Genomic DNA, 26,425 nt, shown 5'->3' with positions numbered 1-26,425 from the left:
ACTGAAAGAGAGAGAGACACTGAAAGAGAGAGAGATACACTGAAAGAGAGAGAGAGACTGAAAGAGAGCACAGCAAAGTCAAAAGGAAGGTGAAACCTCTGCTGTGATATCCATCCTGCACAGGAAACACCAGCGATTCTACCCACCAGCACTCAGACAGGCCTGAGACTCTACCCACCAGCATGGCCTCCTCACACACACGGGTGAAAGGCATCACTTACACAGAGCTACTGGGGCAGTGCATCTCTCTTTATGACTTAAATCACTTTATCATTTAAATCACCTAACATCTTGTGAATGAAATTCCGTGTATGAGCCCACATGGAACTTTTCAATCAGTCCCGCGACACTGAAGCAGTGTGTTTCAGAGCTTTTACTTTTAGTCAGTGCTCCAAAGGAAACACAGTGACACTGGGTGCCAAGAGAGTCTGGGGGAAGATGTGGCCCGGGTGTGGCGCGACTGGGCAGACCTGGGCCAGACCTGGGCCGGATCTGGGCCGGATCTGGGCCGGATCAGGGCCCGCCTCTGGGCCAGAGGGATGGACATTGTCCCCCGTGACCTCGACACAGCTGACACCCTGCGGTCACAGCCTGCTCCGACCCAGAAGTGTGCACTTAACTTAAAACGAGGAAAGGAGGAAAGGAACAAAAAGGTCACGAGGTTCGTCATCTGGGGAGATGGTTATCTCACTGCTTCAAAACGGAAGGATTTGTCGCTAGCTCTGCTGTGAGATAGGGGTGAGATATGCTGTTGTCTCTGTTGTCTCTGTAGCTGGGGGAGGCAGTAAGGGAGAGTCCCCTCAGAATTCCTGGAATCTGTGGGAGGAATTCTGGGATATTACACTTGTGACATCACCACAGCCATGGAACAGGAAGTGGTCGGCCATAAAAGCACAACTATCCAACCCTGACTTGATGGAAAGACAATGACAAGGTTATGTTGCTCGGGTGAAAGATCTGACGAAGATAACTGATAACGCATTTACAGACATCTCGCCTGCTTCCTGGTACAACTCTAACACACCAACCATCTCTAATGAGCTTGCCATGCACACAATCACCCACTGCCAGCCATGTGCAATGCTAATGTCAGTAGTACAGTATTTTCACTGTTAACTTCCACCTTCTCTTCACCTGTTTGGGTTAAGCTATTTGCCTCCGAGCCAGGGGGGGGTGTGGAGGAGAGTTCCACAGGAGTACCCCTCAGGCCCACACACACACACACACACACACACACACACGGCTCACCTGTGCATTTAACCAGCACAGACAGGAAACTGGAATCGTTGTTCAGTGTTCAGCTGTTTCCTGCCACACCCAATGCCTGCTGCTCAGCACCCCAGCTGTGTGAGCAGGAAACAGACAGAGAGAGAGAGAGAGAGACAGAGACAGAGAGAGAGATAGAGAGAGAGAGACAGAGACAGCACACATACCAGAGAGCATTGTGTCTACGGAGAGTGACAGAACTCAGAGAGAAGACGGACGGATGTGACGCCCGCCCCTCAGCCAACATTTGGGTTCACCAGGGATGGGGCTACGGCAAGCCATCTGCTCCAAAAAGCCATGCTGTGGCCCACCACTGAGCTTGCTTAACGACTGAGTGAGTGAACCACCATCATATGATCCATCATGTCAACAAGGGGAGGCAAAAGACCATCAATAGGACTGGACAAGGACCAAATCTAATTTGGAGGGAGGGAGGGTGTGTGCCGGTCAACAGGGCTGTACACACATGGTGATTGGGCACACTTCCAAAGGGAACGTTTCATTTGGGAGATGAGATAAAGGTCACGGCACCAACTCTGCCTTGTTCACCCAGCTTAAAGATTTTTTCACCAATACAGGTACACACAGAGGCTAACAACTTTGTTGAGGTTTTGTTGTGTTTATGCTTTGGGCTGTAGCCTGATACCGGTATATATAAAATATATAAAATATATAAAAGCTGCAGGTGAAGACAACAAAGCGTCACATAGCAATCCAAAAATCAGGTCGGGTCATCGATAAGATACTGATACTACAAAGGACTGGCACAATATTAACATGCACTGCTGCCCACTCCACCCTTAACCACACACGCCTTAGAGCTGACTGGACGGGCACCACGGATTTAAACAAGAGTGGCCCCCCGTTTCCAGGAACTCTTTCTGGGGTGCCAAGCTGTGAGCCATCCTCCTCTTTTAAAGGCAGCCATTTGCATGCGGTTTGCATTCAGCCGGGAAAGGAAGGCCCTGCTCATCTGAAGCCTGCCTGGGCACCAAGGGTGGCATTCACTGGGGGGGGCAGGGGGCACTCACAGAGGAGTCCAATCTCTCAAGACTAGACTATGACTTTCCATGGGAAAGCAATAACTAAATAAGCTTTTTTTCTATCTCAAAAACATAGAGGCCTTATGTCAGAACATGTTTTAGAAAAACTCATTCATGCCTTTACCTCCAGCAGGCTTCACTACTGCAAATGTCTTTTCATAGGCCTTCCGAAAAAGGCCGTCAAACAGCTTCAACGTGTACAAAATGCAGCTGGTAGAGTTCTTCCAAAATGAAGAAGAACTAACCACATATACTTAAACCCTTCCACTGGCTTCCAGTAAGTCACATAATTGACTTGAGAGCCCTGCAGCTTGTTTATAAATCACTAAATGAGACAGGATCAAATTATCTCTCAGATATGTTTCAACAGTACACACCTGCAAGAACCCTCAGATCACTGAACAGAAAATACCTGTCGTTAAATACCTGCTGTCAGAACTAAACCGCCTTTAGCTGCTATGCTGCTCAACTGTGGTCCTCTGATACTATTTGTTAGCTGATCGAACGGACTCTACTTTTTATTTATTACTTTTTTAGTTTATTACGTTCATTTATAATGTACTTATACCCCACTCTCCATCATCGGTCAGTCACTCCCCCCCCCCCCCCCCCCCCTCTCCCCTTCCCCCTCCACTGGCAGCCTCTGCCTTCTACCCAGAAGCCTCTGCCTTCTACCCAGAAGCCACTGCCTGTACACTTTAAAGCAACATTATGCAACACTTTGCCACTTTTTTAGGCATGCTTTCATAGGCAACTAGTGTTGGCCTCATCTTTCAACTTCATTTAGATGATACATGGTCATGTGAAGGATGGATGAACACACCTGTCAATCCCATTGGCCGCCCAGGCTATGTACTATGTAGCTCTATTGTCCATAAGCTCTGTGCAGATCCATTTATGATTATTTTCCATCCATGTTTAAATAAAGCTGGTCAGTCTTTTAGAAGTGTAAGACTCTGTTTGGTGCCGTGCTGGTCTTCTATGACCCTGAAGCTGTACAAACAATATAAAAACAGCCAAAGACAACAAGTGCAGAGCTTTATTGTTATGGAATTACTAGTGTAGGAAAATGTGGATAGTCAATTCTCTGACATATCAGAAAGCTTAGTCATTTCTGGTGTGAGAGAGTGACGCAAGCCAGGCTGGAACTGGTAAAGATAGATTATGAGGTCATTTTTCGGCGTGTCCCCACGCCACCACCCTTCGGTAGTCCGACCAGCCAGGCAGCAAACCGCAGACGGCTGCCAGCAGAGAGCCGAGCGACAGAGATCAACAAAGGCTGAGCTCAGTCCAGGACAGACGGAACAGGAAGCACAGAGGTCACAAACAATGTGGTCCCTGCCTTCACCACCCTCACAGCAGTTGGAGAAGAAAAAACCACAATGCCCTCATCTGCCCCGCCAGCACCCTGGGGCAGAGCACAGTGGAGCGGGGCAGTGGCACGGGTAGGGGCATGGGGCACGGGTAGGGCAGGGGCACGGGCACAGGTAGGGGTAGGGGTAGGGCAGGGGCATGGGTAGGGGTAGGGCAGGGTGGCAGAAGCACGGGGTCAGACATGCTGCAAGAGCAGGCTGGCTGGAGCCGAGCAAAACCAGAACTCGCTTCTCAACCCGACCAAAACATGCAGGCGGCAGAGAGCAGCGGCCAGGCTGATTACTTCCACAGCCCGGAGCTATTTAGACAGCCATAACCCCAGAGTGGTCACTGTTATAACGCCAGAGTGGTCACTGCCATAACCCCAGAGTGGTCACTGCCATAACGCCAGAGTGGTCACTGCCATAACTCCAGAGTGGTCACTGCCATAACCCCAGAGTGGTCACTGCCATAACCCCAGAGTGGTCACTGCCATAACGCCAGAGTGGTCACTGCCATGCCCTGTGGCTGCGCAGGAATAACCATTCCACCTCCACCATTGGGGACGCATTTGATTAGTATTTATCTCTGAGAACTCTCTGGTACAGCCACTCTAGAGCCTGCTATTATTTCACATTCATGCTTGAGACCTTCGCCGTCAGGAGGGGCTACGTTTTGCTGTTATCTGGACGAAGAACACACTTGATCTTTGTTCAGTCCGTGAAGTTTCCTGAAATGGTACTTCCTTAAGACATGACAGGGACACCGAGAGACCGGGCCAGTCGAGGAATGCTGCTTGTTTTGAGTTCCAGACCAGTTCCAGTACCCAGAAATGGAGCCATCCTTCACGGGAATCACCGAGGCATTGAAGTGCACTCAGCTGGAAAAGCCAAAGGAGGCCTTGAAGGTCTCATAAGACAGTGAAAAATAGCATGGTGTCATTTCTGATAAGCTTGTGCTTATCTTGTGCTCTCTCCAACAATAAAGCAAATGCACCTATCACCCTAAAACAACTTAAATCAACAAAGACAAAACCAGGAATAGAACCTGTGAGGTTTGGGCGGGACACCTAACCTTTGTTTATGGTTGTGCAAGTGACACCAAAATGGAGACCAAAAGCCATTGTTAAATATACTCAACATGTTTCCAAATACAAGACACAACGCTGATGAGAGTTCAGACACAGACATGCAGCTGCAGCACAGCATGCGTAGCACACTATGAGCTGGAGGGGTGGAAAGAGGATTTCAGTGCTGATTCACTGGTGCAGCAGTAAGCAGTGGAGTGACTCCCTCTGTGCCCCTGTCAGAGGCTAGGGCACACCACCAATAAACCATCAGGGTCACTGAAACAGACAGTCCTGGCCGTCTGCCAGAGGTCCTGGGCACAGGGGTCACTGCGACCTGATGGCAAGTTCCATATGAAGAGCATGGAGAGTTCTAGTTCTAGAAGAGAGGCGGGATTCTGACCTCAAACCAATCAAACAGATAGAGCTGCAAAAAAAAAAATGTGATTCCGTGTCATTCTGGAATGCCTTCTCAAAACAAAACACAACATATTTTTTCTTCCCATTCAAAAAGTACTGAGGCTAGCCATCATTTACCCTCGTGTTGATTACTCATATAACCCCCTCTTACTCAGTTGAAATGGAAAGCGTAGGTGAAGGGAATCTTCACGAACGTTTCCAGGACAGTGTTACGTGAACTACCATAATGTGCAGAACGGGGTGATTTGGGAGTGGGTCATTAATGATGAGAAAAGGCTGCATTCCTGGTTGACTCAAGCCAGAGTAACAAGTTTGCAACTTGCTGAGCAAGTTCGGGAGGGCACTCTTGAGATACGATTTCCGTAACTCATATTTAAAATAATGTCTAGGCTACTTTAGTAAATATCCTCTCGTAATGATTTTAACATATAATCACAAGTTGACTTACCCAACTTTGAGTCGAGAGTAGTCGATTTGAAGTGATCAACCGTAGCTATACACACGCAAGTATTTCATACAATGTCACAAAAGTAATGTACAAAAAAATCTGAACGTTAAGCAAATAAACATTATTGATCAGGCTTTCCACATCAGCCTAAACAAGCAATGCAACACCGTATGGTCATAATAATTCTGTACACAGTGAGTTAGCAAAGTCTGAGCAGTGTGGTAAGCGATACTTACTTCTCCGAACAGCCGAAAAAGACATAAATGCGCTGCTAAATGATTCCGAAAGGCTTCGGTTTAGACGATCCTTTCCTCCGCCTGTGCCTCCAGTAATCGTTAGATGAATATACAGTCCAGAGAGAAATATTTCGGGCGGAATATGATGGATTTCCAACTGTACCTGTTGCTGATAGCTCTGTCACAAAAACAACATGGCTGACTATTCGGCAGTCTGCAGCCAGCCCCATAGGCCAGCCCTTGACTGAAATCCAACACTTTCGTAATGGGAGGGGAGACAGCTGTTTGGACAGCGGGGTAAGTGAGCAGACACTGCCCTCTCGCTTTCTCTGGGGCGAAAAAAGCTTGTTGGCAAGAAAGTTTCACCTCTGTTCTGAAATAAATACATAAATAAATTCATTGATCAATACAAATAATAAGATGAATACTAACATTTCCCATCTCTCGCCACTCTGATTGACCCGTGTTACTGATACCACACCAAAAGCTATATTTGATTGTGTTTGAAAAGTGGCGTCTTTAAAACTGCATGGTAAGAAAAGACATTATCTACTTCTTATCTACAATTTTGCATTCAGTGCATCATGAAAAAGATGACAAGTTCTACAACAAAAACGCTATCCTAGCTTACAATATTGTTGTATAAAGGAAATGCAAGGCTAAAAGTATGGCGTCATGCGAAATGAAAAATTATCATCCCACACATATATTTTCAAGTTGATGTACCATGACTATTTCAAAGGTTTAACGTTATTCATACGCAAGGTGGAGCCAAACGTCCTGAAATTGAACCAGCCACTGGTTTCCAATGAATGAGATGCCTTAGTCCCCGGATAGATGCCAGGAAGCCTACATATCAGCTGAGAAAGAAAACAAATTTCCAGCGGTACCCGTAGACAGTAATCAGAGTGCCTGTCAAGAGAGACTTGTGCGCCATCCACGGAATTCTCCTCTCCAAGTCAAATCAGTCGTAAGTAGTCCGTTTTTTTTACAGACAGATACCTTAAAATAAGGAAAGACTCCTTGCACCATTTACATTTCTGTCAAAGAAAAGCCATTTTGCCCGCTTTTGGATTTCTGCTAACCAGCCAGCTAGCTGTTAGCTCATGTTACATTGCAAGGTTAGCTTGTAAGCTAGTTAGCTTGCTCGTCTGTCATTCATGACCCGCGAACGACAGCTCCAGTGCTGAAACTGGTTTAAGGTTAACAACTGGAGTTTACCCAGTGATGTGAATTATAGTATGCCGAATTTGGGAGTCAGCCACACTGTCTCAGTTAATTTGACGTGACCTTGTTTTGCATTAGATATGACAGATTTTACCATTTGCCAACCGTGTTGTAGCTGTCGTGTTGGTCGTGAACCGATAGCTAACGTTGCCTATCGCACACAGGACAGCGTGTCTACATGCGTGGAGAAATACCATTATCAGTTCGTTAAATTTGAATGATGTAGCCTAATGTTAGTTTCCTGTTTGGCATTAGTTACAGAATTCTGTTCATTTCATGGTTTCCATCAATCATATCTACCTAGGTTCGTTTCTAGCTAACCTTAGCTAACATTACTGTATTTAGGAAAGATTGGTGTAACGTTGTTAACATTAACGTGCATGTTAGTAATGTAGCATATCTTACTTAACGACAACTTACTGTACTATTATAACGTAAACGACAAGCTAGTTTGGTTAATAAAGACTGAACTAGCTCTTCCACATTCTGGATGTAATTAGATGACACCTAGAAAAACATACATCATTTTAAAACAAGCGACACAGTTGCAGTCTGGCGTGGTGACAGGTTTGGTGTACACTTCTGCATCTCAAGCGAAATAAGTGTCCAGTCAGCGAGTGGTATCTATTTCAGAAAATCGCCCGAAATGCCCCAAAAGACCACATAAACGCTGGTATATACTATATTGTTTTGTTTTAACGAAGGTTATGTCTATCTCATTAGGAACACATTTCACCGACAACTTCGAGTTACTTCGCCAATCGCATTCTTAAGTTAGGCGAGATGTCGGAGATGATGTGGCGTTATGGTGTCATATATGAACATACACTGCTCAAAAAAATTAAAGGAACACTTTTTTATCAGGGTATGGCATGAATTCAATTGCATTTTTCTGATAATGATCTGGTCAGTTAAGTAGCAGAGGGGGTTGTTGATCAGTTTCAGCTGCATTGGTGTTGATGGAATTAACAACAGGTGCACTAGAGGGGCAACAATGAGACGACCCCCAAAACAGGACTGGTTTTGCATGTGGAGGCCATTTCAAGTTTCTCCCTCTTGATTTCTTTGACTGGTTATTCCACTAGTGTTGGCTTTAGCTAGAGTCATCATCACTACTGGGAGCATGGGGCGATTTCTTAACCCTACAGAAGTTGCACAGATTGTCCAACTCCTCCAGGATGGCACATCCACGCGTGCCGTTGCAAGGAGTTTTGATGTGTCTCCCAGCACAATCTCCAGAACATGGAGGAGATTCCAGGAGACAGGCAGTTACTCTAGGAGCGCTGGACATGGCCGTAGAAGGTCCTCAACCCATCAGCAGGACCGATATCTGCTGTTTTGTGCAAGGAGGAACAGGTTGAGCACTGCCCGAGCCCTACAGAATGACCTCCAGCAGGCCACTGCTGTGAATGTCTCTGCCCAAACAATCAGAAACAGACTTCATGAGGGTGGCCTCAGGGCGCGACGTCCTGTAGTGTGCCCTGTGCTCACTGCCCAGCACCGTGGAGCTCGATTTGCATTTGCTATAGAACACCAGAATTGGCATGTCCGCCACTGGCGCCCTGTGCTTTTCACAGATGAAAGCAGGTTCATCCTGAGCACCTGTGATAGACGTTAAAGGGTCTGGAGAAGCCAAGGAGGACGCTATGCTACCTGCAACATCGTTCAGCATGACCGGTTTGGTGGTGGGTCAGTGATGGTCTGAGGAGGCATATCCATGGAGGGACGCACAGACCTCTACAGGCTAGAGAACGGCAGTCTGACTGCCATTAGGTATCGGGATGAAATCCTTGAACCCATAGTCAGACCCTACGCTGGTGCAGTAGGTCCTGGGTTCCTCCTGATGCACGACAATGCCCGGCCTCATGTGGCAAGAGTATGCAGGCAGTACCTGGAGGATGAAGGAATTGATACAATTGAATGGCCCTCACGATCACCTGACCTAAACCCGATAGAACACCTCTGGGACATTATGTTTCGGTCCATCAGACGCCGTCAGCTTGCTCCTCAGACTTTACAGGAGCTCACTGATGCCCTTAGACAGATCTGGGAGGACAACCCACAAGACACCATCTGTCGTCTCATTAGGAGCATGCCGCGACATTGTCAAGCATGCATGCAAGCACGTGGGGGCCACACAAGATATTGAGAAGCATTTTGAGTTGCAGAAATTGAATTTTGGCAAAATGGACTAGCCTGCCACATCATTCTTTCACTTTGATTTTCGGGGTGTCTATACAATTAAGCCCTCTGTAGGCTGAAAACTTTGATTTCCATCAAAAGATGTGGCATCCTTTCGTTCCTAAGACATTAAACTGTCTATATCAGTATAGATATCCAACATCATTTTTTTTCACATTGAGATCTGATGTGTTTTCAAAGTGTTCCTTTAATTTTTTTGAGCAGTGTATAAGGAGATTATTTGCTCTGCAATGAGTTGTACTACTTTTACCATGTTGCAGGCAGCCCTGGCACTCCGGACACCCCATGGCCCTATGAGTGCGTGTGTGTGTGTGTGTGTATGTATGTGTGTGTGTGTTTTCCCCATATTGCTAAATGGTTGTTCCACTCGAATTGAGTCTATTTTTACCTGTCGCCTCCTTTCTTTGCATCTCGTCTAGAGACCCAAGTGATTTTTTTTTAACCCTTACTGCGTTGTGAGAATAGAGTGGCCTAGTTTTGCTTGACAGTTTTAATATCTTTTATTATTAATGAATCCTGTGGAAAATGAAGGGAGGGACAGCACAACATCTGCTGCTCTTACTGTGTGACAATAATCGCCATTTGTCTGATTTAAAGGTCATTCACCAAGTCTTTTTTTTCACTCCTTCTAGAAATTGTTAGAGTGTTTGCAAGTTTTAAAGGGTAGGCTATTCATAGCTAGTTTTATGTCTGTCTAAGTGCTACGGACCAAAACCTGAGCTCTCAATAAAGGTCCATGTTTGGAGAGCGTTTTCCTTCTCCAGAGGGAAAACGAGCCCGTCTGACTGAATGTAGCTAAAATGTGGCTCTCAGGAGAGAGTGTGGGCCAATGTCAGCGCACACCAGAGGCAGTCATGGGAGTTCGGCCAAAGCTTTTATGATGTAAACAGTCTCAGCTCTGACCCAGACACAAATCCCGTTCCCAGGACGACTCCTGAAAATTACCTCTCATTGTTGTTTGTGGAGTCTGGCCTGCAAAGCTTTTGAGCCGCCACCTTTTCTTCCCCCAGCGGCCCCCCATCTCTCCTGCCCACCCAGCCCACAGAGACGGCTGTAAACAGATAGGCCTGAACCTGGAAGGGTTTGATGATTATGATGATGTTGTTGTGAGGTTATGAAAGTGGCCAGGTTGTTTTTCCCCATCAAACCGGTTTGCTCAGACCAACCCTGGCTGCCAGCATCTTTTCACCACACTCCCGAAATTAGCCCAATCATGTGAGAGAGTAGCACCTTAAGTCTACTCGCATCCTTATGATTCATGATGTACCCATGTTTCTGAGGTTGAAGTGCATTGGCCATTTTAACTGGCTATAAGGTGTATCCACCCACGAATGGTGTTCCTTTAAATGTCCAGTGAGTGTAAACAACCCTACCAGCAGGACACAGAAACACCAGTGAACACCAGCGACTGCAGTTATGAACATACACCAGTGAACACCAGCGACTGCAGTTATGAGTAAACATATTTTGCAGCCTTCTTTGGGTGCCGTGACTCTCAACAACATTACCCGGTCGTATAGCTTGGTGTTTAAATTGTGTCTGTGAACTCTGACCTTTGAAATCCTGTCATTTACTGGGATTACAATGCATTGAAAAATACAGTGGTTTGCTGTAAGGTTGCTGTAAAAGGACAATAATTGTAATGGTGTTCTTTCCAACTGTCATCAATTACAATCAGGGCCCCTGAAGCTGTATTAGACCAATATGGCTTCATAACATTTTTAGCTTTCTGGTCATCAAAGAGTGAGGTAAATACTTTTCTTGGTAGCATCTTAAGAGCGACCCCTATTTAAAGCATTGAACGAGGGAGCCATTAAAACCACAACATCAAAAACAATCTTTTGTGCCCTGGCTGTCTGCAATTAGCAAGGGCCTTGAGCTTTGGCTAAGGAGCCCAGCGGGAGATGCTCCCACAGCTCCAGCTCCAGCAGCTGTGCCTTAAGCACCTCTCAGGTGGGGCCCGCACCTGTGATCAGGAGCTTGGGATTGGGCCAGCACCTGTCATCTGGAGCATGGGATTGCATAAGGTGTGTGTGTGTGTGTGTGTGTGTGTGTGTGTGTGTGTGTGTGTGTGTGTGTGTGTGTGTGTGTGTGTGTGTGTGTGTGTGTGTGTGTGTGTGTGTGTGTGTGTGTGTGTGTGTGTGTGTGTGTCAGGAGCATGGGATTGGGCCCGCACCTGTCATCAGGAGCATGGGATTGCATAAGGTGTGTGTGTGTGTGTGTGTGTGTCAGGAGCATGGGATTGCATAAGGTGTTGCTCTGGCTCGGGAAACCCTCCGGAGAGAAGGAGTGCTCTGACACACTAGCACACATGACTCGTGGTATACACATGCACAGGCACATACACACACACACACACACACACAACTCATGATACACACACACACACACACAGAGGCACACACAGGTAAACATGGCTCATGACATACGCAGCACCTACACACACACAGGCACACACGACACACACCACACATGCTCAACACATACACACACACACACACACACAAAGATGGATACACATACACACACACATACACAGGCACACACGATACATGCTCAACACACACACACACACGGGTACACATGACTCATGACATACACACACATACACACACACACACACACACAGAAATACAGCACACTCTTGAACCTACAAAGAGTGTATGTGTGATTGTGCGAGAGATAGACCTACTGGAGGTGACTCAGATGACAAAATGTGGCAGAAATGCAGAACACGAGAAGAAGTGTGTGTGTGTGTGTGTGTGTGTGTGTGTGTGTGTGTGTGTGTGTGTGTGTGTGTGTGTGTGTGTGTGTGTGTGTGTGTGTGTGTGTGTGTGTGTGTGTGTGTGTGTGTGTGTGTGTGTGTGTGTGTGTGAGAGATATAGAGAGCGCGAGAGAGAGAGTCTGAGGTTAGACCTGTGTAGAGGGGAGGATGAAGGCTGATGTAAGCGAGCTGCTGTATTGATTTCCTCCTTTGAAGGGTGTGTCCACATGTCTGCAGATGACCAGTCTCACAAGCAGGACCTCTTAGTGGTGGCATAAAGGATGCGGCATAATACTACCGGTATAAACACCGGCTTAAAGGAACAGTTAATAACATGGCCAACAGACACCTGCTTAAAGGAACAGTTAATAACATGGTCAGTAGACACCTGCTTAAAGGAACAGTTAATAACATGGCCAACAGACACCTGCTTAAAGGAACAGTTAATAACATGGCCAACAGACACCTGCTTAAAGAAACAGTTAATAACATGGCCAATAAACACCTGCTTAAAGGGACGGTGAATAACGTGGCCAACAGACACCTGCTTAAAGGACAGTTAATAACATGGCCAATAAACACCTGCTTAAAGGACAGTTAATAACATGGCCAACAGACACCTGCTTAAAGGAACAGTTAATAACATGGCCAACAGACACCTGCTTAAAGGAACAGTTAATAACATGGTCAGTAGACACCTGCTTAAAGGACAGTTAATGACATGGCCAGTAGACACCTGCTTAAAGGAACAGTTAATAAGTTCGTTCTAAAAGGGTGCTCTAACAAAACTGGACCTGAAGCCAAATGTAACAGTGTCACGGAGGAATGCCTCGTCAGTAACACAAACGAGAGTCCTTGTTTGCTGGCTGTGAGCTGGAGCCTTTTTACTGAAGTGTACCTGAGTTCACAACCTCCCGAGATGCACGTCGTCTGTGTAGCTTACGGGTAGTAGGCTGTGACCGATTTGGCTGCTAACCTGTGTTCTGTGTTTCGGTGCTACCTGCACCCTGTGCTACCTGTGCCCTGTGCTACCTGCACCCTGTGCCGCTAACCCCTGCTGTACTGTGCTGAAGGCTGTGTTCATACTGCACTGTGCTGAAGGCTGTGTTCATACTGTACTGCACTGTGCTGAAGGCTGTGTTCATACTGTGCTGAAGGCTGTGTTCATACTGTGCTGCACTGTGTTGAAGGCTGTGTTCATACTGCACTGTGCTGAAGGCTGTGTTCATACTGCACTGTGCTGAAGGCTGTGTTCATACTGTACTGTGCTGAAGGCTGTGTTCATACTGTACTGCACTGTGCTGAAGGCTGTGTTCATACTTCACTGCACTGTGCTGAAGGCTGTGTTCATACTGCACTGTGCTGAAGGCTGTGTTCATACTGTACTGCACTGTGCTGAAGGTTGTGTTCATACTTCACTGCACTGTGCTGAAGGCTGTGTTCATACTGCACTGTGTTGAAGGCTGTGTTCATAATGCACTGTGCTGAAGGCTGTGTTCATACTGCACTGTGCTGAAGGCTGTGTTCATACTGTACTGTGCTGAAGGCTGTGTTCATACTGTACTGCACTGTGGTGAAGGCTGTGTTCATACTGCACTGTGCTGTGCTGAAGGCTGTGTTCATAATGCTCTGTGCTGAAAGCTGTGCTCATGTTCGTGCTTTTGATCTGCGCTCTGTTTATGGTGGTGGTCTCTGGTGTTTGTGATGCTGATCTGTGTTCTTTCCTGTTGACCCGTGTTCTGTGCCCTAACTGGTGCTCTGTACTGCGTGTCTTTGCTGTGTTCATGTTTGCGCTGCTGATTTGTGTCCTTCACTGCTATCTTTGCATAAGTGGTGCTGACCTCTGTGCTGTGACTGACTGGTAGGCTCCTCTATGCTGCTAACCTGTGCTCTGTGCTGTGACTGACTGGTAGGCTCCTCTATGCTGCTAACCTGTGCTCTGTGCTGCGGGTGTGCATGTGGCGTCAGGCTCCTGTTTCCTGTCAGGCCATCCTTAAAAATGTGTTGGTTTGCTGTAACATACAAATCATCTAAAATGTGTTTTATTATTTTGACGGCAGACCACCATCATGTTTAGGATGTCCTCATACCTCTCCACTGATCATGCTCCACCTCTCCACCTCTCTACCTCTCCTCCTCTCCACCTCTCCCCCTCTCCACCTCTCCACCTCTCCACCTCTCCTCCTCTCCAACTCTCCACCTCTCCACCTCTCCACCTCTGCTCCCCTCTCCTCTCCTCTCCCCCTCTCCACCTCTCCTCCTCTGCTCCCCTCTCCTCTCCACCTCTCCACCTCTCCACCTCTCCTCCTCTCCACCTCTGCTCCCCTCTCCACCTCTCCACCTCTGCTCCTCTCCACCTCCCTCTCCACCTCTCCTCCACTCCCTCCACTCCACCTCTCCATCTCTCCACCTCTCCACCTCTGCTCCAACTCTACATAGCTCAGGCCTGTCCTGCAAGGCTGTTTTGGCTTGAAATGTGTGGTCATTTTATTTGGTGCAAAAGTCGTACACATACTGTGTGTGTGTGTGTGTGTGTGGGGTCATTACTTACCCAAAACCATGACCGTAAAGACAGACATATAGCCTAGCAAGAGTCATACACGTGTGTGTGTGTGGTACAGACAGAAATAGCCTAGCATTTCAATATGGTAACTTCAGTAGCTACAGTATTGCTGCTATGGTAACCGTAGCACTGCAGTCTTGTAACAACATCGTAACTGCAGTATTGTAGTAGTAATATAAGCGCAGTAGGCCATCACTGTATTGTGTAACAGTATTATAACTGCAGCATTATCATGTCTAAGTTGAGCAGATGGCGGGCTGTGCTCCCTGCCCCCCGAAGACACACACACACACACACACACACACACACACACACACACACACACACACACACACACACACACACAACACACACTGTCACTCCTGTGCTCCCTGCCCCCCGAAGACACACACACACACACACACACACACACACACACACACACACACACACACACACACACACACACACACACACACAACACACACTGTCACTCCTGTGCTCCCTGCCCCCCCGAAGACACACACACACACAACACACACACACACACACACACACTCAGTCCCTCCCGTGCTCCCTGCCCCCCGAAGACACACAGACACACACACACACACACACACACACACACACACACACACACACACACACACACACTCACACACTCACACACTCAGTCCCTCCCGTGCTCCCTGCCCCCCGAAGACACACACACACACACACACACACACACACACACACACACACACACACACAACACACACTGTCACTCCTGTGCTCCCTGCTCCCTGCCCCTCCGAAGACACACACACACACACACACACACACACACACACACACACACACACACACACACAACACACTCAGTCACTCCCGTGCTCCCTGCCCCCCTGAAGAGAAACCACTGCACTGCCATGAATCCGCTGATCCACGAGCGCTCACTTAAAGAAGCCCAAAGTTATAATTCAGCTGATCCACGAGCGCTCACTTGAAGAAGCCCAAAGTTATAATTCAGCTGATCCACGAGCGCTCACTTAAAGAAGCCCAAAGTTATAATTCAGCTGATCCACGAGCGCTCACTTAAAGAAGCCCAAAGTTATAATTCAGCTGATCCACGAGCGCTCACTTAAAGAAGCCCAAAGTTATAATTCAGCTGATCCACGAGCGCTCACTTGAAGAAGCGCACAGTTATAATTCAGCTGATCCACGAGCGCTCACTTCAAGAAGCCCACAGTTATAATTCAGATAAACACACAGGAGGGTTTCTCCTCTTCCCTCCACAAGCCTCACAAAAGAAAGGAAGGAAACACAGCAATCCATGCGATGATTTAATTACACAGAGAGACACGCAGACAGACACACACACACACACACTCACGGGATTTCTGAGTTCCGTGAGGCTACACTCCTATTTTAGTGATATTGTCAAGGAAACCGTAAGATTTGAATGGCTGGTGCAGTATGAGGCCGAACCTGTTCCTCTGAAAGTTAGTGATTTACGTTTTATCTGGCACAGATCTGCCACATATTAGACTCAACGAGAGACACAGACAGAGAGACAGAGACACACACACACAGACACACACACACACACACACAGACAGACACACACACACACAGACACACACACACACACAGACACACACACACACACAGACACACACACACACACACACAGACACACACACACACAGACACACACACAGACACACACACACAGACACCTTCCCTGATGAGAGTGATGCTTGCTATATCTGTGTTCTGCATCCATTCACATGGAACGCTTTGAGTGCATGGTGTTCTGCTTTGGAACACAGCTTTCCAATAGTTGACACTTTGTAGCTCCTACTGCCAGTGAACTAAGCTGAAGAGGGGGTGGGAAAGTCCTTCTCAGCTCTAAGCCCTCTCTGTGTGTTTGTGTCTGTCAAATGACCTAGCCTGTTACCTAGAGGAAATGTATGGGGGGGTTATTTTATGCCATATGCATACATCTACCATAAGCATGCATACATTTTTTTTTTTACCATTTTTGTCATAGCATATGTTTTAAGAAAATGTCAGTTTCTACATTTAATGAGATGAATCAACCAAGGATCCAAACAATAAGGTTAAAAACGTAAAGATGCGACACACTAGATGCTTAGGACATTTAAGGACACGTGAGGCAAACCAACAGCCCTCTTCTCTCTCCCAGCAGCCAGGTGAGAAGGGCAAGGTCGTGGCTGTGGCAGGTGTGCAGGGCGGAGTTAAGCTTCATGGTCATCAGAGGCTGCAGCCAATGGAAGAGGGACAAGCACAGGGGGAGGAGCCAGTGAGGCGGAGTCAGGGAGGAAGCATAGGTGTGATCGGCGGAGGAGTGGACCTCCTCTACAACCACGACCACGTGTCGCCGCCGGACATGCCCAGCCCGGATCAGAACCAGAACCGGTTGATGGAGGACAGCGAGGAGGTGGAGCAAAGCCCGCGGGGGAGGAGGCGGCAGCTGAAGCAGGACTCCGTCAACAACAACGGCAGCTGTGAGGAAGAGGAAGAGGAAGCCGAGGAGGACGACAGCTCCAAAGTGGAGGAGGATAAAGAGGTGGAGGTGGAGGAGGAGGAGGAGGAGGAGGAGGGGGATAGTATCAGCGGGGCCTTCTCATCAGATCTGGACAGCCGAATCAGAGACTCCCCCTCTTATAGTCCTACAGGTAAATAACACATGAAGTAGGTGACCCATAAAACAACACCTGAGTTCAAAATACATCCCACTCATTCACCTGCAGGACTGTTAGTTTTAATAACACATGAAGTAGATGACCCATAAAACAACACCAGAGTTAAAAATACATCCCACTCATTACAACTAACAGTCCTGCAGGTGAGGAACGCATGAGAATGAAAAACCCAAGTAGAAGACTCTTATCAGGGGTATCAATAAACCTGATCAGGGCATGAACAAGTGAAGCAGCCAGCTCCATATAGGTTAAAACCCAGATAAAACACACACACACACCTATCACAAGATGGGGAACAGGTAGAGCAGGTGAGACAGTCAACACAGGTACCATACACCATATGTTAGACCTTCAGCGGGTGGGGTGAAAAGGACGACAGGTAAGTCAGGTAAAGCAGTCTTCTATGCAAATACCTGAAACTTAGCACTGATAAAACATACGTTGGTAAACCAACTAGAATAAGATAACGTACGCATCACATTGGTATTGCACACAACATGAGGTAACTGGATCACATAACACCTATTGAACTGCTCCCCATCACAAGATAACGCAGACGCCACAGGGCGGGACCGTGACTGCAGGCATAACTCTGTGATCCCTCGTACTGATATTCATACACCGCCTCACACACAATCAGCTCAACGCTTGACAACTGTAGTGCAACGAGACATCTGTAACGCATCGGGCTGTTCTGTAACGCATCGGGCTGTTCTGTAGTGCATCAAGCTGTTCTGTACTTCTGTATTCTACACTCGTATTTTATATTCATATTTATTTAATTTTAATTTTATATTCATTTTGCACTATTCATCTGCCACTTGTTCTGGCTGCCAGAAGACGCCAACATCCCAATTGACCTTGGTGGTTTAGTCTGCATTAATCTTTAAGAAACGAGGCAAAAGCGTTGTGTGCGTGCGTGCGTGCGTGCGTGCGTGTGTGTGTGTGTGTGTGTGTGCGTGTGTGTGTGTGTGTGTGTGTGTGTGTTGAAGTCAGTGAGTGTGGCATTCCCCTGGAGTTGCCTAATCATCTCTGTGTCATCTCCTGTCGGCCACCTGGGTAACTAATCGCTAATCGCCCTTGAGCTGATCTGGGGCAGGCCGGGCTGATAAGGTCCTCCTCGTCTTACTGACCACGAGACTCGACCAGCTTTGTGTCCGTCATCCTGTTCCTTCCTGAGGTCTGTGCTGAAGCCGTGGAGACGTCTCATGGTATCCTGTAGTCTGTGTGTCTAACCTGACCCTGTGACCCCTGGGGGTCCACCCTGACCCTGTGACCCTGTGACCCTGGGAGTCCACCCTGACCCTGGCCCTGTGACCCCTGGGGGTCCACCCTGACCCTGTGACCCTGTGAGTCCACCCTGACCCTGTGACCCTGGGAGTCCACCCTGACCTGTGACCCTGTGACCCTGACCCTGTGACCCTGAGAGTCCACCCTGACCTGTGACCCTGTGACCCTGAGAGTCCACCCTGACCTGTGACCCTGGGAGTCCACCCTGACCTGTGACCCTGTGACCCTACCCTGCAGTGTTGTGGTTCTCCATTGTGTGTTTCACGTGAAGCTTCACACCCAGGGTCCATTAACCAACATGGCTGGCCTGGAACGCAGTCGGTCTCATGTTCACTAAGAAACTTCACTTCACAGGATCCTGTAACATGTTATAATGCTTCACAGGATCCTGTAACAGGTTATAAAGCTTCCTATGAGCATTAAGTGGTGTAGGTAATGCCTTGTTGATGTTAATGACATTATTAACACTTATTTGAAGATGGTGACCAGAGCCTTTATATGACGGAGCTGCTGTGTGTGTGTGTCTCTGCGCCCTGGAGAGCTGTAGCTAGGTGGTCTCCAGGGGAGCCTGTTTATTAGGGAGGCGTGTTCATTGGTGTTTGCTCAGAGAGCCAAGCATAGCTGACATGCATGTCATTCCACTCCTGGGCGTTCCTACCCTCCCCACCTCACCCCACCCACCCACCCACCCACCCCCGCCCGAATGCCCAGCCCCACCCTCGCCTGCAGCTCCAGATCTTGATGTAAATAGCTGCCATGCCTGTGCCTCTGTCTTCATGTGAATAGCTGCCGTGTGTGTGTGTGTGTGTGTGTGTGTGTGTGTGTGTGTGTGTGTGTGTGTGCCTCTGGTCTCATTAGAAGTCTAAGCACAGGCATTCCCATTCTTCCTGCCACCTTCCTAGGAGCTGGAATGTGCACACGTTGATGATGCTGCGTCAGAGGTGAAAATACAGGCGGTTCGGGGAAAAAAGAAAATAACAGAAATGCAAGCAGCGATGACTGCCTGTGGTGGTCTGAGTTCTTTAGGGAGACATGCCACACTGCACTGTATTCAATTTCACTCTGCCTTGACCTATCTGATTTAGTCATCAGGTCCTTTAAACCCTCAAACGCCTACATCAGGTGTATGTATGTATGTGTGTCCAGACAGAATGGCCTTCATAAGGCATTGAGAATTCCAGATGAGAACAAGTGAGCTGGATGGAGTGTTGAAGTATGGAAGGAAGCCGACCGGCGAAGAGAGTCCGTTTATTGGGAAGCTCAGCAGAACTTGGTGCACAGATGTCTCTTAGCAACACAATGTTCATGGGGTTCTACAACACACAGATGTCTCTTAGCAACACAATGTTCAAGGGGTTCTACAACACACAGATGTCTCTTAGCAACACAATGTTCATGGGGTTCTACAACACACAGATGTCTCTTAGCAACACAATGTTCATGGGGTTCTACAACACACAGATGTCTCTTAGCAACACAATGTTCATGGGGTTCTACAACACACAGATGTCTCTTAGCAACACATTGTTCATGGGGTTCTACAACACAGAATCCATGAGCGTGGTGTATGGCAGTGGTTCTCAAACTTTTTGTCCGGGGACCCCATAAAATCCATTTGCCACCTCTCGCAACCCCCCAGACATTTTGACAGGATATTATAGGTCTAAATTCAGTTTCATCTTGAATGATGAGACTGCTTTCTGAGACAATATTATTTTTCATTATCCACCCTGATGTAGAAAACACCATTTCTGATAGACTATACAGCATGTCAAAGCCTAATATGTTGATGCACAGGGCAGCAAGATAATTTCGCGACCCCCAAAAAACGTTTGGCGACCCAACTTGGGGTCCCGACCCCTAGTTTGAGAACCACTGGTCTATGGCTCCAGAATAAACACACTTAAACAGTGAAATAAAAGGTTATCCACAGGAGTCTGTCTGCTATTTTGGGGACACAATGTGTGACCTAAAACAATTAGCGAGGGACTTCTTGGCAGGAAGAACAAACTTGGCGTCTGGCAGCACCTTAACATTTAGAGGCTGCTGGCCCCAGTACATTTACATTTAGTCATTTAGTCATTTAGCAGACGCTTTTGTCCAAAGCGACGTACAAGAGAGAGAACAGTCAAGCTAAGAGCAATAAAAAAACATGGTGTAAGGGGGGGGGGGGGGGGGGGGGGGGGTGTACTCAATGTAAATGGGTCCCATTCTTATGAGGGAAGGAGGACTATGGACATCAGCTGGGGTCTATCTGGGGGTAGTTTTTCGGAGTCTTGGGTGTGAGCGGTGTGAAGGCATATTTATATACGGTAGACAGGAAGGCATGGCTCACAGTAACCACTTGACCATTTTGCTGGTAAACCTGGCGCCAGCCAATGAGACGAATGGCAAAATAGAGAGATGGAAAACGCTATGAAGTAGAAATAATGAAATAAAAACACACTGAAGTCCCTCAGGAGAGGGAATTGTAAGGCTTCCCAGTTAACGTGTGTGTGTGTGTGTGTGTGTGTGTGTGTGTGTGTGTGTGTGTGTGTGTGTGTGTGTGTGTGTGTGTGTGTGTGTGTGTGTGTGTTCACAGGTGTTGAGGACCTGGTGAGCAGCCCTGAGGAGTGTGTGCTGGGTGGTGTGGAGGACCATGCGGAGGCGGACGCCCTGAGGGGGGGTTGGCTGCCCTGCTCTCCGCCCGCCGCCGCTGTGCTGGAGCTGGGGGAACACTGTGACCACGCCCTGCTGCCCCAGCGCCTACACCAGGTCTCTGCTCTTCGCCACGCATCAGAACTGACTCTCTCCTCACCACGCATCAGAACTGACTCTCTCCTCTTTACATCTTACTCTCTCTCTCTCTCTCTCTCTCCCCTCTTTACATCTCTCTTCACTACGCATCAGAACTGACTCTCTCCTCTTTACATCTCTCTCTCGCTCTCTCCCTCTCCTCTTTACATTTCTCTCTCTCTCCTCTTTACATCTCTCCCTCTCTCTCCCTCTCTCTCTCTCCCTCTCTCTCTCTCTCTCTCTCTCTCTCTTTTTCTCCCTCTCTCTACTCTTTACATCTCTCTCGCTCTCTCTCTTTACATTTACATTTCTCTCTCTTCATTTCTTTGTCTTTCCTCTTTCTCTCTCCTCTTTACATCTCTCTCTAGCTCTCCCTCTCTCCTCTTTACATCTCTCTCTCTCTCTCCCTCTCTCTCTCCCCTTCCATCCCTCTCAGTTTCTCTCTTTAGTTCTCTGCTCTGTCCATCCAAGCTAATGAGTAAGTTCCAGTAATTGCAGTCTGAACTCTCCTCTCTATGTATAACACAGAACAGTGCTCAGGGGCGTCTCCTCTTCAGCCATTAATTGAGCGGTTCAATAGCCCGTCTCCGTCAGTGAGCCCCACAGAACGCTGTGATACTGCTACGTACTGCTGCATACTGCTGAGCACTGAGATTTGCTTGAGCCGCTGCTAATGGGAGTTCAAACGTTAGTGCCAGCGGTATGCTCCTGGCCTTCTGTGTGTGCAGTGAGCGGTGATCTGATACGAGCCAATCGGCCGTAGGGGACGCTTTAAATGCTTCACTTCCTGCCTCGCATTCCCTCAAGTCAGGCATCTCCCGGGACTCCACACGATTCGTGTCGTTCGTACGCCACAGTTGTTATGGGCTGTGGTGCCCTTGAGTGAAAGGGTTAACTGAACTAAATACCACTTTCTTTAGTTATTTATATATGGAGACCAACTTCAGTGTGTAGTTTTTGTTTAAGTATGGCAGCTCTCTGCTCCTAGGGAGAGGAAAGAGAGCGAGAAAGGGAGGACAGGATGTTTGGATCGATTCTGAAGATAAAAGAGAGACAGCATTCTAATTGCAGGACTGTTTCGGTTGAAACTCCACCTGCCACCAGGAGGGGGTGCCACCTCCTCAGAGGCTTCAGGCCTCAGTAGAGGAAGTGAAGGCGTGGGTCTGAGTAGAGGATGTGAAGGCGTGGGCATCAGGTCTGAGTAGAGGATGTGAAGGCGTGGGCTTCAGGCCTCAGCAGGGCTCTACAGTGCGAGTATTTCACTCGCATTTGCGCCTAAAAATAGGTATGTGCGAACTTGAAAAATAATTTACGAGCACAGTGCGCGAGTGACGGGCTGTTGTCAATACACGGAACAACGGCGCGAAGAAGTGAAGCACCATAGATTTCATATGGAAACAAGTGACGGGGTCGCGACTGCACGATGTGAACATAGCATGATGACACGCTTAACTTCATGCAAATGAGAGCGACGATTCGCAACCAATGGGCCAGAGCCATATAAAAAGAGGGTTACTACGATCTCTCCGACATGTGATCACTTGTATAAGTAGCTCGCAAAAAACCCACTGCTGGCAACCTGTTTGAATGGTCTTTCACGGGACAGACAGCAGCACCACCTCGATTTACTGACATTTTCGGTATATTAACACATAATATCAATTGGTTACTGGTGTGTTGTATTCTGTTTATGTCTGATACTTTATTAACATTACATTAACTTATAACACTAGGCAGCAATATTGTGAAGCAGAGCCAGAAATGGCTTTGCTAGCTCCCATACTGTAGCTCACACCAGCAACTGCTCAATTTAGAAAAAAGAAAGAGAAAGGAGTTTGGTAACTTAGCTAGTAACTGTCAATGATAACTAGTTATTAGAATGTATTAGCCAACGTTAAGTTAACTTCAAAGGGGCAGTCGAGTGTATAGGTTGTGTCAGCTTGGATAGCTAGCTAGTAATTTTCGATTTAAGCCTTCCGTTAGCCTTGGCGAACTTTTAGCTAGCTAACTTTAGCTAACTATGAGGTAGCATATCCTAGCTAAGTTATGCTAGCTAGTAAACTCATTGCAGAATAGACTATAGGGCAGGCCACGCATGACATTAATCAAGAAAAATAAATTAATATGTGATTGGTTTAAATATCCTTGTCTATTTGGGCAGTTGTTATTATCATTGGCACCACTTTCAACTGTCAAAACTATCCGTCTAGCTAAATCTGTTGGTTATCAAATTGCACAGCAATTCAAATGGAGGATATGTGGTTGATTTAACTCTAAGGCCAGGTAGGCATAGTAGTTGTAATGTGCTATCACATCATTTGAAAATCTAGACTTGATATTCTCTTATATTTGATTGATAATTCTGTTAATTAAGTATTGCCTTAAAATGATTATTTACATTGAATTAATTGGAATTCAGCTGTAGGCATATACTAAGAGATCTGTCTCTTAGAGACTAATTGCATCCACAATTTAAGTACTGCAAGCTTGACTATTATGCACTTGTAGACACAACACAGGGGGTCCCTGGGCCTGGGAAGGAAAGGAGTTTAATGTGGCTATAATATGGACTTTTAAATGTGACTAAAACTAGATTAAAATGTAATCAGTTTTCGTTGACGAAAACTAAGAAGGATAAAAATGACTAAATGTGACTAAAACTAGTATGCATTTTCGTCTTAAGACTAAATCTAAAATAGCTGCCAAAATTAACACTGAGATAGGGGACCCCTTAATCTACAATTCATTGTTGCTAGCTCTAATCAGATGTACTAACTAGGCTAATAAGAGAAGACTAACTTTGTATGCCAACAAACACCAATAACTAGAACTAATTTGACAGACTATAAACCAACGGACTACTGGTTATGGTACACATGCTCTCTAGCTAGCTACAGTAAAAGTGTTGCTTACATTAGATACTAGACCTACAGTCTAACTCTAACTGCATTTAGAATCTAACAACTATATCTTACAATAAACTTTAGGTAAAGCTGGCTATATAAAATACTACTAATAACAATTGATAAGAGGTCCACTAAAGTGTTGAAATATGAACAAATGCAGTATTTGATCCAATTTACCAGCTAACTTGCTTCGGAAACACTGAACATTGAATGGGGTTGAACGTTGGAAAATACAATGTTTTGGAACTATAGGTCGCAAATGACATGCTTTACTTCCGCATTAAAAAAAATCGCTGTGCTCCTAAATTTCTTTGTGTGCTCCTAAATTTTTTCATTTAGGAGCACATGTACTCCTTGGGGAAAACCTTAGCGTAGAGCCCTGCTCAGTAGAGGATGTGAAGTCGTGGGCTTCAGGTCTCAGTAGAGGATGTGAAGGCTCCAGTTAGCCTTGCAGCAGGCTCTCTCTTCCCCAGCGTGTGGTTAACCATTAACCTGCCTCAGACATCACTGCACATTGATCTCCTCTCTCTCTCTCTCTCTGCTTCTCCCTCTCTCTTCTTTCTCTCTTCTCTATCTCCCTCTCTCTCTCTTTTTTTCTCTTTATCTCCATCTCTCCCTCTCTCTTTATCTCCGTCTCTCTCTCCCTCTCTCTTTATCTCCATCTCTCTCTCTCTCTCTTTCTCTCTCTCTGTTCCTCTTTTCTTTATCTTCACCTCTCCCTTGTTTTATCTCCATCTTTCCCTCACTCTTTCTCTCTTCTCTCCATCTCTCTCTCTCTCTCTCTTTCCGGAGGCTGATTCAGCAGAACAAACAGCAATGTGTACGGAAAAAAAAAAATCCGACTGTTTATTTTCTGACGTCGCTTTTCCACAGGATTCTTCTCTTAACCCTCTCTGTTAGTGTAACAACACCCTGATGTGTGTGTGTGTGTGTGTGTGTGTGTGTGTGTGGTTATGATAGCATAGGGTAGAATATCACAACAACCTGACCTGATGTTATGATAGCATATGGTAGAATATCACAACAACCTGACCTGATCTTATGATAGCATAGGGTAGAATATCACAACACCCTGACCTGATGTTATGATAGCATATGGTAGAATATCACAACACCCTGACCTGATGTTATGATAGCATAGGGTAGAATATCACAACACCCTGACCTGATGTTATGATAGCATAGGGTAGAATAGCATAGGGTAGAATATCACAACACCCTGATGTGCTGGTTATGATAGCATAGGGTAGAATAGCATAGGGTAGAATATCACTACACCCTGACCTGATGTTATGATAGCATAGGATAGAATATCACAACACCCCGATGTGATGGTTATGATAGCATAGGGTAGAATATCACAACACATCGGTCTAATCTCATTCTGTTCCCCTTCCTGCTTGTCCAGGAGGTGGGAGAACTAGAGGTTCACGCACAGAAAAAATGTGTTAGTAAAAAAGCTGTGTGTGTGTCTGTGTGTGTGTGTGTGTGTGTGTGTGTGTGTGTGTGTGAGCCTTTCATTGCGCTCCCCTTCGTTTGCACATGTCTCTGTGTTTGCCACAGTGTGTGTGTGTGTGTGTGTGTGTGTGTGTGTGCCACACATGCATGAACTGCGTGATTCATGTTTATGTAAATCAGCTGTCGTGTGCATGTGTGAGGGAGGGAGGGAGGGATAGAGGGGGAGGGAGGGAGGGAGGGAGGGAGGGAGAGAGAGATGGATAGAGAGGGAGGGAGGGAGAGAGAGAGATTGGTAGAGAAGGTGAGAAAGAGAGAGAAGGAGGGAGGGAGGCAGAAGAATGGAGAGAAAGAGAGAGAGAGAGAGAGAGAGAGAGGTCACTCCCCTCCCCTCCCACTTCTGCCAGAAGTGTGAGCCGCTCTTGTCTAGTGCCGAGCTGGTCTGCGTGAGCTGTGTTCAGTTTGAGCCAGTGCTCTCAGCTGCGAGGCACTCAGTCTCCTGAAGCCTGAAGCCTCTAGCCTTTAGTCGAGCACACAGGACCTACACAGGACCTACACAGCATTCACACACGTGTGGGTATCTCACTGTCTGTCTGTCTTCACTCTGCTTCTCGGGTTGATCGATTTACTTGCTGTACATTTACTGCCATTAAGCAGTTCAGCTTTTATGTGGGGAAATAATTTGTATTCTCTCTCTCATTTTTTTCTTATTTCCTTGTTT

The 26,425-nt window shown here is 46.9% G+C and overlaps 2 protein-coding genes across 3 annotated transcripts in view; one reads left to right on the top strand and one right to left on the bottom strand.

Moving 5' to 3' along the window:
* The window catches only part of itsn2b (intersectin 2b), a 48,381-nt gene extending 42,244 nt beyond the window's left edge, over nt 1-6,137 (bottom strand). The window contains 1 exon segment of the mRNA XM_031580129.2: nt 5,833-6,137. The gene's annotated coding sequence lies outside the window, so the exon portion shown is untranslated.
* A 503-nt stretch (nt 6,138-6,640) lies between these two features.
* The window catches only part of LOC116223443 (consortin-like), a 31,488-nt gene continuing 11,703 nt past the window's right edge, over nt 6,641-26,425 (top strand). The window contains exons 1-3 of one of the 2 annotated variants that reach the window (XM_031580127.2): nt 6,641-6,802; nt 16,762-17,251; nt 21,150-21,322. In XM_031580127.2, coding sequence (XP_031435987.1) covers nt 16,843-17,251; nt 21,150-21,322 — 582 coding nt within the window. In that variant the 5' untranslated portion in view covers nt 6,641-6,802; nt 16,762-16,842. Of the gene's footprint in view, nt 6,803-16,758; nt 17,252-21,149; nt 21,323-26,425 lie in introns of both variants that reach the window. The other variant, XM_031580126.2, reaches the window with a different exon arrangement.

The sequence above is a fragment of the Clupea harengus genome, chromosome 14, assembly GCF_900700415.2.
Source record: "Clupea harengus chromosome 14, Ch_v2.0.2, whole genome shotgun sequence".
NCBI classification, from domain to species: domain Eukaryota; kingdom Metazoa; phylum Chordata; class Actinopteri; order Clupeiformes; family Clupeidae; genus Clupea; species Clupea harengus.
The sequence above is the reverse complement of the archived record's forward strand: the minus strand, read 5'-3'. Positions and strand labels throughout refer to the sequence as shown.